Genomic DNA, 14,953 nt, shown 5'->3' on the forward strand with positions numbered 1-14,953 from the left:
GTGTGTGTGTGTGTGTAGTGTGATATGCTCTGATTTGTGCTCCTGTCATTAGTCCTAGCTTGGTTACATCACAGTCTACATGGTTGATCAGGGTCTATATAGTGCATTGAAGGTGAGAGACTGACACACACATTATTTGGCCAGACACTTTTTTCCCAGGTGTCTGACCACACCTCTGTCATCTGTTTTCAGGTGGAGGCTTATATTTTATCTGTTCATGTTTACCTATGGGATCTGCTTTCTGTGGAAGGTGAGATATTCTGGTGCCTGTGTGTGTGTGTGTGTATTTACATGATTGCTGTGCGCTGAATTGAGACTGATTGTGTTGGTCTTTGTTTACAGTGCCCATGGATGTGGGATACACACCACTGCTGGTACAACTACCCCTACCAGGTGACGTTAACCAGCCTCTTTATTTGGTTGGATGTATTTTGGAATTACAAAGAGTACTTTTTTATTTTTATTTTTTATTTTTTTCTGGCAAGAAATACCGCTAAGGGCAGCAGGTAGTCTAGTGGTAGAGTGTAGAGGCGGCAGGGTAGCCTAGTGGTTAGAGTGTAGAGGCGGCAGGGTAGCCTAGTGGTTAGAGTGTAGAGGCGGCAGGGTAGCCTAGTGGTTAGAGTGTAGAGGCGGCAGGGTAGCCTAGTGGTTAGAGTGTAGAGGCAGCAGGTAGCCTAGTGGTTAGAGTGTAGAGGCGGCAGGGTAGCCTAGTGGTTAGAGTGTAGAGGCGGCAGGTAGCCTAGTGGTTAGAGTGTAGAGGAGGCAGGTAGCCTAGTGGTTAGAGTGTAGAGGCGGCAGGTAGCCTAGTGGTTAGAGTGTAGAGGAGGCAGGGTAGCCTAGTGGTTAGAGTGTAGAGGCGGCAGGTAGCCTAGTGGTTAGAGTGTAGAGGAGGCAGGTAGCCTAGTGGTTAGAGTGTAGAGGCGGCAGGTAGCCTAGTGGTTAGAGTGTAGAGGCGGCAGGGTAGCCTAGTGGTTAGAGTGTAGAGGCAGCAGGTAGCCTAGTGGTTAGAGTGTAGAGGAGGCAGGTAGCCTAGTGGTTAGAGTGTAGAGGCGGCAGGTAGCCTAGTGGTTAGAGTGTAGAGGAGGCAGGGTAGCCTAGTGGTTAGAGTGTAGAGGCGGCAGGTAGCCTAGTGGTTAGAGTGTAGAGGCGGCAGGTAGCCTAGTGGTAGAGTGTAGAGGCGGCAGGTAGCCTAGTGGTAGAGTGTAGAGGCGGCAGGTAGCCTAGTGGTTAGAGTGTAGAGGCGGCAGGTAGCCTAGTGGTTAGAGTGTAGGGGCGGCAGGTAGCCTAGTGGTTAGAGTGTAGAGGCGGCAGGTAGCCTAGTGGTTAGAGTGTAGAGGCAGCAGGTAGCCTAGTGGTTAGAGTGTAGAGGCGGCAGGGTAGCCTAGTGGTTAGAGTGTAGAGGCGGCAGGGTAGCCTAGTGGTTAGAGTGTAGAGGCAGCAGGTAGCCTAGTGATTAGAGTGTAGAGGCAGCAGGTAGCCTAGTGGTTAGAGCGTTGGGCCAGTCACCCAAAAGGTTGCAAGATCGAATCCCCCGAGCTGACAAGGTACAAAATCTGTCGTTCTGGCCCCTGAACAACACTGTTAACCCACTGTTTCCTAGACCGTCATTGAAGATAAGAATTTGTTCTTAACTGACTTTCCTCGTTAAATAAAGGTTAAATAAAGGTTAAATAAAGGTTAAACAAAGGTTAAATAAAGGTTAAATAAAAAAGTAAACTTATGAAGGTGCAAGAAAAATAATAGTATGTTACACATTCAGTAATGTCTGTATCCTTATTAACATAAACCCTGTCTGTCCCCCCTCCTGACCCCTGCAAGTCCTGACTCCAGGCCTGTAAAAACCGTATTAACATAAACCCTGTCTGTCTTGGTCTCTGTTGGTATCTAACAGGTCCTGACTCCAGGCCAGGTGTTAACATAAACCCTGTCTGTCTTGGTCTCTGTTGGTATCTAACAGGTCCTGACTCCAGGCCAGGTGTTAACATAAACCCTGTCTGTCTTGGTCTCTGTTGGTATCTAACAGGTCCTGACTCCAGGCCAGGTGTTAACATAAACCCTGTCTGTCTTGGTCTCTGTTGGTATCTAACAGGTCCTGACTCCAGGCCAGGTGTTAACATAAACCCTGTCTGTCTTGGTCTCTGTTGGTATCTAACAGGTCCTGACTCCAGGCCAGGTATTAACATAAACCCTGTCTGTCTTGGTCTCTGTTGCTATCTAACAGGTCCTGACTCCAGGCCAGGTATTAACATAAACCCTGTCTGTCTTGGTCCCTGGTATCTAACAGGTCCTGACTCCAGGCCTGTACCACTACTACGTGACTGAGCTGGGCTTCTACTGGTCTCTCATGTTCTCTCAGTTTACTGACATCAAACGCAAGGTGAGACGCAAGACAGGCAACAGATGCTGTCTGTCTGATGGGAACACGCACACACAGTGCTGCTCCTTGTAGGGAGGGGGAGGGGGGACGATATAGACATGTTACTAACTAACTAACTAAGATATTTCTTTCTGTTGTGATTTACAGAGTCAAGTATAGGAATGTCCTTGACTCCACTGGTTTAGAGCAGTATAGCATGGCTCATTGTGAAAGGTCACATGGGTTCTGCTCAGAAATGCTGTTTGTTTCCATGGTTCCAGCACAGGGGACAGGATTTACAGTCATGTGATAGCAGGATAGAATATCCCGATCCTTAATAGAATTATTGAGATTCCTTTCATGGGTTCCATGGAGTCGAGGAAATCCGTCTGCGGTCGGATAAATCTTAAGAAAACTAAGTTGGAGTTTATAAAACCTGAGATAAAGATTTTTTTTTCAAAGCGGGCCATTGTTTTTTGGTATGCTCGAGTATAGACGAATCGGGGAGGAGTTCTAGAAACCAAACAGTCGCTCTCTGTTTCTCAGCCTTATTGAATGATCTCAGTAATTCTTTGCCTTTGATGTGCTCAGGAAAGGAAGCAGTTGTTTTCAATTTAACCAGGAAGTGCCAGATACATTTCACTCATATCATCCTGCCTTGGGCAAGAAATTATATCCATTTTATGGACCAAACATAAATTGCCCCTATGTAGACTGGTAGGGTATGTAAATTGCCCCTATGTAGACTGGTAGGGTAGGTAAATTGCCCCTATGTAGACTGGTAGGGTAGGTAAATTGCCCCTATGTAGACTGGTAGGGTATGTAAATTGCCCCTATGTAGACTGGTAGGGTATGTAAATTGCCCCTATGTAGACTGGTAGGGTAGGTAAATTGCCCCTATGTAGACTGGTAGGGTATGTAAATTGCCCCTATGTAGACTGGTAGGGTATATCAATTGCCCCTATGTAGACTGGTAGGGTAGGTAAATTGCCCCTATGTAGACTGGTAGGGTAGGTAAATTGCCCCTATGTAGACTGGTAGGGTATGTAAATTGCCCCTATGTAGACTGGTAGTTTATGTAAATTGCCCCTATGTAGACTGGTAGGGTATTTAAATTGCCCCTATGTAGACTGGTAGGGTATGTAAATTGCCCCTATGTAGACTGGTAGGGTATGTAAATTGCCCCTATGTAGACTGGTAGGGTATGTAAATTGCCCCTATGTAGACTGGTAGGGTATGTAAATTGCCCCTATGTAGACTGGTAGGGTATGTAAATTGCCCCTATGTAGACTGGTAGGGTATGTAAATTGCCCCTATGTAGACTGGTAGGGTATGTAAATTGCCCCTATGTAGACTGGTAGGGTATGTAAATTGCCCCTATGTAGACTGGTAGGGTATGTAAATTGCCCCTATGTAGACTGGTAGGGTATGTAAATTGCCCCTATGTAGACCGGTAGGGTAGGTAGTAGAGCAGAAAATGTCTTACTGTTACTGTAGTATAGTAGATAATGTGTCTTACTGTTACTGTAGTAGGGTAGATAATGTGTCTTACTGTTACTGTAGTAGGGTAGATAATGTCTTACTGTTACTGTAGTAGAGTAGATAATGTCTTACTGTTACTGTAGTAGAGTAGATAATGTCTTACTGTTACTGTAGTAGAGCAGATAATGTGTCTTACTGTTACTGTAGTAGAGTAGATAATGTCTTACTGTTACTGTAGTAGGGTAGATCATGTCTTACTGTTACTGTAGTAGGGTAGATAATGTCTTACTGCTACTGTAGTAGGGTAGATAATGTTTTACTGTTACTGTAGTAGAGTAGATCATGTCTTACTGTTACTGTAGTAGGGTAGATCATGTCTTACTGTTACTGTAGTAGGGTAGATCATGTCTTACTGTTACTGTAGTAGGGTAGATAATGTCTTACTGCTACTGTAGTAGGGTAGATAATGTCTTACTGTTACTGTAGTAGGGTAGATAATGTGTCTTACTGTTACTGTAGTAGGGTAGATAATGTGTCTTACTGTTACTATAGTAGAGTAGATAATGTGTCTTACTGTTACTATAGTAGAGTAGATAATGTGTCTTACTGTTACTGTAGTAGGGTAGATAATGTCTTACTGTTACTGTAGTAGAGTAGATAATGTCTTACTGTTACTGTAGTAGAGTAGATAATGTCTTACTGTTACTGTAGTAGGGTAGATAATGTCTTACTGTTACTGTAGTAGGGTAGATAATGTGTCTTACTGTTACTGTAGTAGAGTAGATAATGTCTTACTGTTACTGTAGTAGAGTAGATAATGTCTTACGGTTACTGTAGTAGAGTAGATAATGTGTCTTACTGTTACTGTAGTAGAGTAGATAATGTCTTACTGTTACTGTAGTAGGGTAGATAATGTCTTACTGTTACTGTAGTAGGGTAGATAATGTCTTACTGTTACTGTAGTAGAGTAGATAATGTCTTACTGTTACTGTAGTAGAGCAGATAATGTGTCTTACTGTTACTGTAGTAGAGTAGATAATGTCTTACTGTTACTGTAGTAGGGTAGATCATGTCTTACTGTTACTGTAGTAGGGTAGATAATGTCTTACTGCTACTGTAGTAGGGTAGATAATGTCTTACTGTTACTGTAGTAGAGTAGATCATGTCTTACTGTTACTGTAGTAGGGTAGATCATGTCTTACTGTTACTGTAGTAGGGTAGATCATGTCTTACTGTTACTGTAGTCGGGTAGATAATGTCTTACTGCTACTGTAGTAGGGTAGATAATGTCTTACTGTTACTGTAGTAGGGTAGATAATGTGTCTTACTGTTACTGTAGTAGGGTAGATAATGTGTCTTACTGTTACTATAGTAGAGTAGATAATGTGTCTTACTGTTACTATAGTAGAGTAGATAATGTGTCTTACTGTTACTGTAGTAGGGTAGATAATGTCTTACTGTTACTGTAGTAGAGTAGATAATGTCTTACTGTTACTGTAGTAGAGTAGATAATGTGTCTTACTGTTACTGTAGTAGAGTAGATAATGTCTTACTGTTACTGTAGTAGGGTAGATAATGTCTTACTGTTACTGTAGTAGGGTAGATAATGTGTCTTACTGTTACTGTAGTAGAGTAGATAATGTCTTACTGTTACTGTAGTAGAGTAGATAATGTCTTACGGTTACTGTAGTAGAGTAGATAATGTGTCTTACTGTTACTGTAGTAGAGTAGATAATGTCTTACTGTTACTGTAGTAGGGTAGATAATGTCTTACTGTTACTGTAGTAGAGTAGATAATGTCTTACTGTTACTGTAGTATAGTAGATAATGTGTCTTACTGTTACTGTAGTAGAGTAGATAATGTCTTACTGTTACTGTAGTAGGGTAGATAATGTCTTACTGTTACTGTAGTAGAGCAGAAAATGTCTTACTGTTACTGTAGTAGAGTAGATAATGTCTTACTGTTACTGTAGTAGGGTAGATCATGTCTTACTGTTACTGTAGTAGGGTAGATAATGTCTTACTGCTACTGTAGTAGGGTAGATAATGTCTTACTGTTACTGTAGTAGGGTAGATAATGTGTCTTACTGTTACTGTAGTAGGGTAGATAATGTGTCTTACTGTTACTATAGTAGAGTAGATAATGTGTCTTACTGTTACTATAGTAGAGTAGATAATGTGTCTTACTGTTACTGTAGTAGGGTAGATAATGTCTTACTGTTACTGTAGTAGAGTAGATAATGTCTTACTGTTACTGTAGTAGAGTAGATAATGTGTCTTACTGTTACTGTAGTAGAGTAGATAATGTCTTACTGTTACTGTAGTAGGGTAGATAATGTCTTACTGTTACTGTAGTAGGGTAGATAATGTGTCTTACTGTTACTGTAGTAGAGTAGATAATGTCTTACTGTTATTGTAGTAGAGTAGATAATGTGTCTTACTGTTACTGTAGTAGAGTAGATAATGTCTTACGGTTACTGTAGTAGAGTAGATAATGTGTCTTACTGTTACTGTAGTAGAGTAGATAATGTCTTACTGTTACTGTAGTAGGGTAGATAATGTCTTACTGTTACTGTAGTAGAGTAGATAATGTCTTACTGTTACTGTAGTATAGTAGATAATGTGTCTTACTGTTACTGTAGTAGAGTAGATAATGTCTTACTGTTACTGTAGTAGGGTAGATAATGTCTTACTGTTACTGTAGTAGAGTAGATAATGTCTTACTGTTACTGTAGTAGAGTAGATAATGTCTTACTGTTACTGTAGTATAGTAGATAATGTCTTACTGTTACTGTAGTATAGTAGATAATGTGTCTTACTGTTACTGTAGTAGGGTAGATAATGTCTTACGGTTACTGTAGTATAGTAGATAATGTGTCTTACTGTTACTGTAGTAGAGTAGATCATGTGAGGTTACACAACTCCTAGTTTCCCCTACAAAGGAACAAACACTCACATACATCGAAAGGAGAGTAGTCTCCAGATGCCACACTTCAAAGTCTTCATTTTCGCTCGGTTATTGATTTTCACATTGAACGTGAGAAAACAACTGTAAATCGAGGAGGAGATAAATGAGGAAGTCATAAAGGTTATTGAGCAGAGTTACTGTATGGAGCTGCTGTAAATGAAATCTGCCCTTACCAACGCAACAAATAAATTACATTTATTTTCAAATCAAATGTATTTATATAGCCCTTCGTACATCAGCTGATATCTTAAAGTGCTTATACAGAAACCCAGCCTAAAACCCCCAAAACAGCAAGCAATGCAGGTGTAGAAGCACGGTGGCTAGGAAAAACTCCCTAGAAAGGCCAAAACCTAGGAAGAAACCTAGAGAGGAACCAGGCTATGAGGGGTGGCCAGTCCTCTTCTGGCTGTGCCGGGTGGAGATTATAACAGAACATGGCCGAGATGTTCAAATGTTCATAGATGACCAACAATGGTCAAATAATCAAATAAATGCATATCTGTATACAATATCTGTGATTATATATGAAAACAAACCCAACCTTCTTGTGGTTCCTTGTTGAATTGCAGGACTTCCCCATCATGTTCATTCATCACCTAGCAACAGTGAGCCTGATCAGTTTTTCCTACGCTAACAACATGCTACGTGTCGGGAGCCTGGTGATGTGTGTCCACGACGCATCAGACTTCCTGCTGGAGGTGAGTGTGGACACACACACACACACACACACACACACACAGGAATACAGTGATAGTGATATTCTAGTGTAGATATTGGAATATATGTAACGGATGTGAAATGGCTAGCTTAGTTAGAGGTGGTGCGCGCGAAGTAGCGTTTCAATCGGTGACGTCACTTGCTCTGAGACCTTGAAGTAGTGGTTCCCCTTGCTCTGCAAGGGCCGCGCCGCGGCTTTTGTGGAGCGATGGGTAACGATGCTTCGAGGGTGACTGTTGTTGATGTGTGCAGAGGGTCCCTGGTTCGCGCCCGGGGATGGGCGAGGGGGACGGTCTAAAGTTATACTGTTACACATACATCAAAGTACAGTACATGTATTCTATGAAGAAGGAACTTGTAGAACATGGGAACGTACAATATGAGAGTATATCAATGTTTACCTTCTCTCCTTCTTCAGGCAGCCAAACTGACCAACTACGCCAAGTACCAGCGCCTGTGTGACTTCCTGTTCGTTCTGTTTGCGGTAATCTTCTTCATCACAAGGCTTGTCCTCTACCCTCTATGGTTAGTGAACCTCTGGTTGTCATCTACCCTCTACGGTTAGTGAACCTCTGGTTGTCATCTACCCTCTATGGTTAGTGAACCTCTGGTTGTCATCTACCCTCTATGGTTAGTGAACCTCTGGTTGTCATCTACCCTCTATGGTTAGTGAACCTCTGGTTGTCATCTACCCTCTACGGTTAGTGAACCTCTGGTTGTCATCTACCCTCTATGGTTAGTGAACCTCTGGTTGTCCTCTACCCTCTATGGTTAGTGAACCTCTGGTTGTCATCTACCCTCTATGGTTAGTGAACCTCTGGTTGTCATCTACCCTCTATGGTTAGTGAACCTCTGGTTGTCATCTACCCTCTATGGTTAGTGAACCTCTGGTTGTCATCTACCCTCTATGGTTAGTGAACCTCTGGTTGTCCTCTACCCTCTATGGTTAGTGAACCTCTGGTTGTCATCTACCCTCTATGGTTAGTGAACCTCTGGTTGTCATCTACCCTCTATGGTTAGTGAACCTCTGGTTGTCATCTACCCTCTATGGTTAGTGAACCTCTGGTTGTCCTCTACCCTCTATGGTTAGTGAACCTCTGGTTGTCCTCTACCCTCTATGGTTAGTGAACCTCTGGTTGTCATCTACCCTCTATGGTTAGTGAACCTCTGGTTGTCATCTACCCTCTATGGTTAGTGAACCTCTGGTTGTCATCTACCCTCTATGGTTAGTGAACCTCTGGTTGTCCTCTACCCTCTATGGTTAGTGAACCTCTGGTTGTCATCTACCCTCTATGGTTAGTGAACCTCTGGTTGTCATCTACCCTCTATGGTTAGTGAACCTCTGGTTGTCATCTACCCTCTATGGTTAGTGAACCTCTGGTTGTCATCTACCCTCTATGGTTAGTGAACCTCTGGTTGTCATCTACCCTCTATGGTTAGTGAACCTCTGGTTGTCATCTACCCTCTATGGTTAGTGAACCTCTGGTTGTCATCTACCCTCTATGGTTAGTGAACCTCTGGTTGTCATCTACCCTCTATGGTTAGTGAACCTCTGGTTGTCCTCTACCCTCTATGGTTAGTGAACCTCTGGTTGTCCTCTACCTTCTATGGTTAGTGAACCTCTGGTTGTCCTCTACCCTCTATGGTTAGTGAACCTCTGGTTGTCATCTACCCTCTATGGTTAGTGAACCTCTGGTTGTCATCTACCCTCTATGGTTAGTGAACCTCTGGTTGTCATCTACCCTCTATGGTTAGTGAACCTCTGGTTGTCCTCTACCCTCTATGGTTAGTGAACCTCTGGTTCTCATCTACCCTCTATGGTTAGTGAACCTCTGGTTGTCATCTACCCTCTATGGTTAGTGAACCTCTGGTTGTCATCTACCCTCTATGGTTAGTGAACCTCTGGTTGTCATCTACCCTCTATGGTTAGTGAACCTCTGGTTGTCATCTACCCTCTATGGTTAGTGAACCTCTGGTTGTCATCTACCCTCTATGGTTAGTGAACCTCTGGTTGTCATCTACCCTCTATGGTTAGTGAACCTCTGGTTGTCATCTACCCTCTATGGTTAGTGACTGTATGGTTACACTGGGGTGTCCTCTACCCTCTATGGTTAGTGACTGTATGGTTACACTGGGGTGTCCTCTACCCTCTATGGTTAGTGACTGTATGGTTACACTGGGGTGTCCTCTACCCTCTATGGTTAGTGACTGTATGGTTACACTGGGGTGTCCTCTACCCTCTATGGTTAGTGACTGTATGGTTACACTGGGGTGTCCTCTACCCTCTATGGTTAGTGACTGTATGGTTACACTGGGGTGTCCTCTACCCTCTATGGTTAGTGACTGTATGGTTACACTGGGGTGTCCTCTACCCTCTATGGTTAGTGACTGTATGGTTACACTGGGGTGTCCTCTACCCTCTATGGTTAGTGACTGTATGGTTACACTGGGGTGTCCTCTACCCTCTATGGTTAGTGACTGTATGGTTACACTGGGGTGTCCTCTACCCTCTATGGTTAGTGACTGTATGGTTACACTGGGGTGTCCTCTACCCTCTATGGTTAGTGACTGTATGGTTACACTGGGGTGTCCTCTACCCTCTATGGTTAGTGACTGTATGGTTACACTGGGGTGTCCTCTACCCTCTATGGTTAGTGACTGTATGGTTACACTGGGGTGTCCTCTACCCTCTATGGTTAGTGACTGTATGGTTACACTGGGGTGTCTGGGGACTGTATGGTTACACTGGGGTGTCCTCTACCCTCTATGGTTAGTGACTGTATGGTTACACTGGGGTGTCCTCTACCCTCTATGGTTAGTGACTGTATGGTTACACTGGGGTGTCCTCTACCCTCTATGGTTAGTGACTGTATGGTTACACTGGGGTGTCCTCTACCCTCTATGGTTAGTGACTGTATGGTTACACTGGGGTGTCCTCTACCCTCTATGGTTAGTGACTGTATGGTTACACTGGGGTGTCCTCTACCCTCTATGGTTAGTGACTGTATGGTTACACTGGGGTGTCCTCTACCCTCTATGGTTAGTGACTGTATGGTTACACTGGGGTGTCCTCTACCCTCTATGGTTTGTGACTGTATGGTTACACTGGGGTGTCCTCTACCCTCTATGGTTAGTGACTGTATGGTTACACTGGGGTGTCCTCTACCCTCTATGGTTAGTGACTGTATGGTTACACTGGGGTGTCCTCTACCCTCTATGGTTAGTGACTGTATGGTTACACTGGGGTGTCCTCTAGACTGTATGGTTAGTGACTGTATGGTTACACTGGGGTGTCCTCTACCCTCTATGGTTAGTGACTGTATGGTTACACTGGGGTATCCTCTACCCTCTATGGTTAGTGACTGTATGGTTACACTGGGGTGTCCTCTACCCTCTATGGTTAGTGACTGTATGGTTACACTGGGGTGTCCTCTACCCTCTATGGTTAGTGACTGTATGGTTACACTGGGGTGTCCTCTAGACTGTATGGTTAGTGACTGTATGGTTACACTGGGGTGTCCTCTACCCTCTATGGTTAGTGACTGTATGGTTACACTGGGGTATCCTCTACCCTCTATGGTTAGTGACTGTATGGTTACACTGGGGTGTCCTCTACCCTCTATGGTTAGTGACTGTATGGTTACACTGGGGTGTCCTCTACCCTCTATGGTTAGTGACTGTATGGTTACACTGGGGTGTCCTCTACCCTCTATGGTTAGTGACTGTATGGTTACACTGGGGTGTCCTCTACCCTCTATGGTTAGTGACTGTATGGTTACACTGGGGTGTCCTCTAGACTGTATGGTTACACTGGGGTGTCCTCTAGACTGGGGTGTCCTCTACCCTCTATGGTTAGTGACTGTATGGTTACACTGGGGTGTCCTCTACCCTCTATGGTTAGTGACTGTATGGTTACACTGGGGTGTCCTCTACCCTCTATGGTTAGTGACTGTATGGTTACACTGGGGTGTCCTCTACCCTCTATGGTTAGTGACTGTATGGTTACACTGGGGTGTCCTCTACCCTCTATGGTTAGTGACTGGGGTGTCCTCTACCCTCTATGGTTAGTGACTGGGGTGTCCTCTACCCTCTATGGTTAGTGACTGTATGGTTACACTGGGGTGTCCTCTACCCTCTATGGTTAGTGACTGTATGGTTACACTGGGGTGTCCTCTACCCTCTATGGTTAGTGACTGTATGGTTACACTGGGGTGTCCTCTACCCTCTATGGTTAGTGACTGTATGGTTACACTGGGGTGTCCTCTACCCTCTATGGTTAGTGACTGTATGGTTACACTGGGGTGTCCTCTACCCTCTATGGTTAGTGACTGTATGGTTACACTGGGGTGTCCTCTACCCTCTATGGTTAGTGACTGTATGGTTACACTGGGGTGTCCTCTACCCTCTATGGTTAGTGACTGTATGGTTACACTGGGGTGTCCTCTACCCTCTATGGTTAGTGAACCTCTGGTTGTCATCTACCCTCTATGGTTAGTGAACCTCTGGTTGTCATCTACCCTCTATGGTTAGTGAACCTCTGGTTGTCATCTACCCTCTATGGTTAGTGAACCTCTGGTTGTCATCTACCCTCTATGGTTAGTGAACCTCTGGTTGTCATCTACCCTCTATGGTTAGTGAACCTCTGGTTGTCATCTACCCTCTATGGTTAGTGAACCTCTGGTTGTCATCTACCCTCTATGGTTAGTGACTGTATGGTTACACTGGGGTGTCCTCTACCCTCTATGGTTAGTGACTGTATGGTTACACTGGGGTGTCCTCTACCCTCTATGGTTAGTGACTGTATGGTTACACTGGGGTGTCCTCTACCCTCTATGGTTAGTGACTGTATGGTTACACTGGGGTGTCCTCTACCCTCTATGGTTAGTGACTGTATGGTTACACTGGGGTGTCCTCTACCCTCTATGGTTAGTGACTGTATGGTTACACTGGGGTGTCCTCTACCCTCTATGGTTAGTGACTGTATGGTTACACTGGGGTGTCCTCTACCCTCTATGGTTAGTGACTGTATGGTTACACTGGGGTGTCCTCTACCCTCTATGGTTAGTGACTGTATGGTTACACTGGGGTATCCTCTACCCTCTATGGTTAGTGACTGTATGGTTACACTGGGGTGTCCTCTACCCTCTATGGTTAGTGACTGTATGGTTACACTGGGGTGTCCTCTACCCTCTATGGTTAGTGACTGTATGGTTACACTGGGGTGTCCTCTACCCTCTATGGTTAGTGACTGTATGGTTACACTGGGGTGTCCTCTACCCTCTATGGTTAGTGACTGTATGGTTACACTGGGGTGTCCTCTACCCTCTATGGTTAGTGACTGTATGGTTACACTGGGGTGTCCTCTACCCTCTATGGTTAGTGACTGTATGGTTACACTGGGGTGTCCTCTACCCTCTATGGTTAGTGACTGTATGGTTACACTGGGGTGTCCTCTACCCTCTATGGTTAGTGACTGTATGGTTACACTGGGGTGTCCTCTACCCTCTATGGTTAGTGACTGTATGGTTACACTGGGGTGTCCTCTAGACTGTATGGTTAGTGACTGTATGGTTACACTGGGGTGTCCTCTACCCTCTATGGTTAGTGACTGTATGGTTACACTGGGGTATCCTCTACCCTCTATGGTTAGTGACTGTATGGTTACACTGGGGTGTCCTCTACCCTCTATGGTTAGTGACTGTATGGTTACACTGGGGTGTCCTCTACCCTCTATGGTTAGTGACTGTATGGTTACACTGGGGTGTCCTCTACCCTGTATGGTTAGTGACTGTATGGTTACACTGGGGTGTCCTCTACCCTCTATGGTTAGTGACTGTATGGTTACACTGGGGTGTCCTCTACCCTCTATGGTTAGTGACTGTATGGTTACACTGGGGTGTCCTCTACCCTCTATGGTTAGTGACTGTATGGTTACACTGGGGTGTCCTCTACCCTCTATGGTTAGTGACTGTATGGTTACACTGGGGTGTCCTCTACCCTCTATGGTTAGTGACTGTATGGTTACACTGGGGTGTCCTCTACCCTCTATGGTTAGTGACTGTATGGTTACACTGGGGTGTCCTCTACCCTCTATGGTTAGTGACTGTATGGTTACACTGGTTACACTGGGGTGTCCTGGGGTGTCTACCCTCTATGGTTAGTGACTGTATGGTTACACTGGGGTGTCCTCTACCCTCTATGGTTAGTGACTGGGGGGGTGTCCTCTACCCTCTATGGTTAGTGACTGTATGGTTACACTGGGGTGTCCTCTACCCTCTATGGTTAGTGACTGTATGGTTACACTGGGGTGTCCTCTACCCTCTATGGTTAGTGACTGTATGGTTACACTGGGGTGTCCTCTACCCTCTATGGTTAGTGACTGTATGGTTACACTGGGGTGTCCTCTACCCTCTATGGTTAGTGACTGTATGGTTACACTGGGGTGTCCTCTACCCTCTATGGTTAGTGACTGTATGGTTACACTGGGGTGTCCTCTACCCTCTATGGTTAGTGACTGTATGGTTACACTGGGGTGTCCTCTACCCTCTATGGTTAGTGACTGTATGGTTACACTGGGGTGTCCTCTACCCTCTATGGTTAGTGACTGTATGGTTACACTGGGGTGTCCTCTACCCTCTATGGTTAGTGACTGTATGGTTACACTGGGGTGTCCTCTACCCTCTATGGTTAGTGACTGTATGGTTACACTGGGGTGTCCTCTACCCTCTATGGTTAGTGACTGTATGGTTACACTGGGGTGTCCTCTACCCTCTATGGTTAGTGACTGTATGGTTACACTGGGGTGTCCTCTACCCTGTATGGTTACACTGGGGTGTCCTCTACCCTCTATGGTTAGTGACTGTATGGTTACACTGGGGTGTCCTCTACCCTCTATGGTTAGTGACTGTATGGTTACACTGGGGTGTCCTCTACCCTCTATGGTTAGTGACTGTATGGTTACACTGGGGTGTCCTCTACCCTCTATGGTTAGTGACTGTATGGTTACACTGGGGTGTCCTCTACCCTCTATGGTTAGTGACTGTATGGTTACACTGGGGTGTCCTCTACCCTCTATGGTTAGTGACTGTATGGTTACACTGGGGTGTCCTCTACCCTCTATGGTTAGTGACTGTATGGTTACACTGGGGTGTCCTCTACCCTCTATGGTTAGTGAACCTCTGGTATGGTCATCACTGGGGTGTCCTCTACCCTCTATGGTTAGTGACTGTATGGTTACACTGGGGTGTCCTCTACCCTCTATGGTTAGTGACTGTATGGTTACACTGGGGTGTCCTCTACCCTCTATGGTTAGTGACTGTATGGTTACACTGGGGTGTCCTCTACCCTCTATGGTTAGTGACTGTATGGTTACACTGGGGTGTCCTCTACCCTCTATGGTTAGTGACTGTATGGTTACACTGGGGTGTCCT

The 14,953-nt window shown here is 44.8% G+C and overlaps 1 protein-coding gene across 2 annotated transcripts in view; it reads left to right on the forward strand.

Annotated features, from left to right (window-relative positions):
* Positions 1 to 14,953, forward strand: part of LOC139371442 (ceramide synthase 5-like) — an 84,807-nt gene that overhangs the window by 16,609 nt on the left and 53,245 nt on the right. For both annotated transcript variants that reach the window (XR_011627229.1, XM_071111863.1), the window contains exons 4-8: positions 193 to 250; positions 343 to 393; positions 2,285 to 2,377; positions 7,376 to 7,504; positions 7,942 to 8,048. Coding sequence is in view for 1 of the 2 variants with exons in the window: in XM_071111863.1 (XP_070967964.1) it covers positions 193 to 250; positions 343 to 393; positions 2,285 to 2,377; positions 7,376 to 7,504; positions 7,942 to 8,048 (438 nt within the window). In the remaining variant the exon portion in view is untranslated. The remainder of the gene's footprint in view (positions 1 to 192; positions 251 to 342; positions 394 to 2,284; positions 2,378 to 7,375; positions 7,505 to 7,941; positions 8,049 to 14,953) is intronic.

Source organism: Oncorhynchus clarkii, chromosome 17 (genome assembly GCF_045791955.1).
Source record: "Oncorhynchus clarkii lewisi isolate Uvic-CL-2024 chromosome 17, UVic_Ocla_1.0, whole genome shotgun sequence".
Taxonomy (NCBI): Eukaryota; Metazoa; Chordata; class Actinopteri; order Salmoniformes; family Salmonidae; genus Oncorhynchus; species Oncorhynchus clarkii.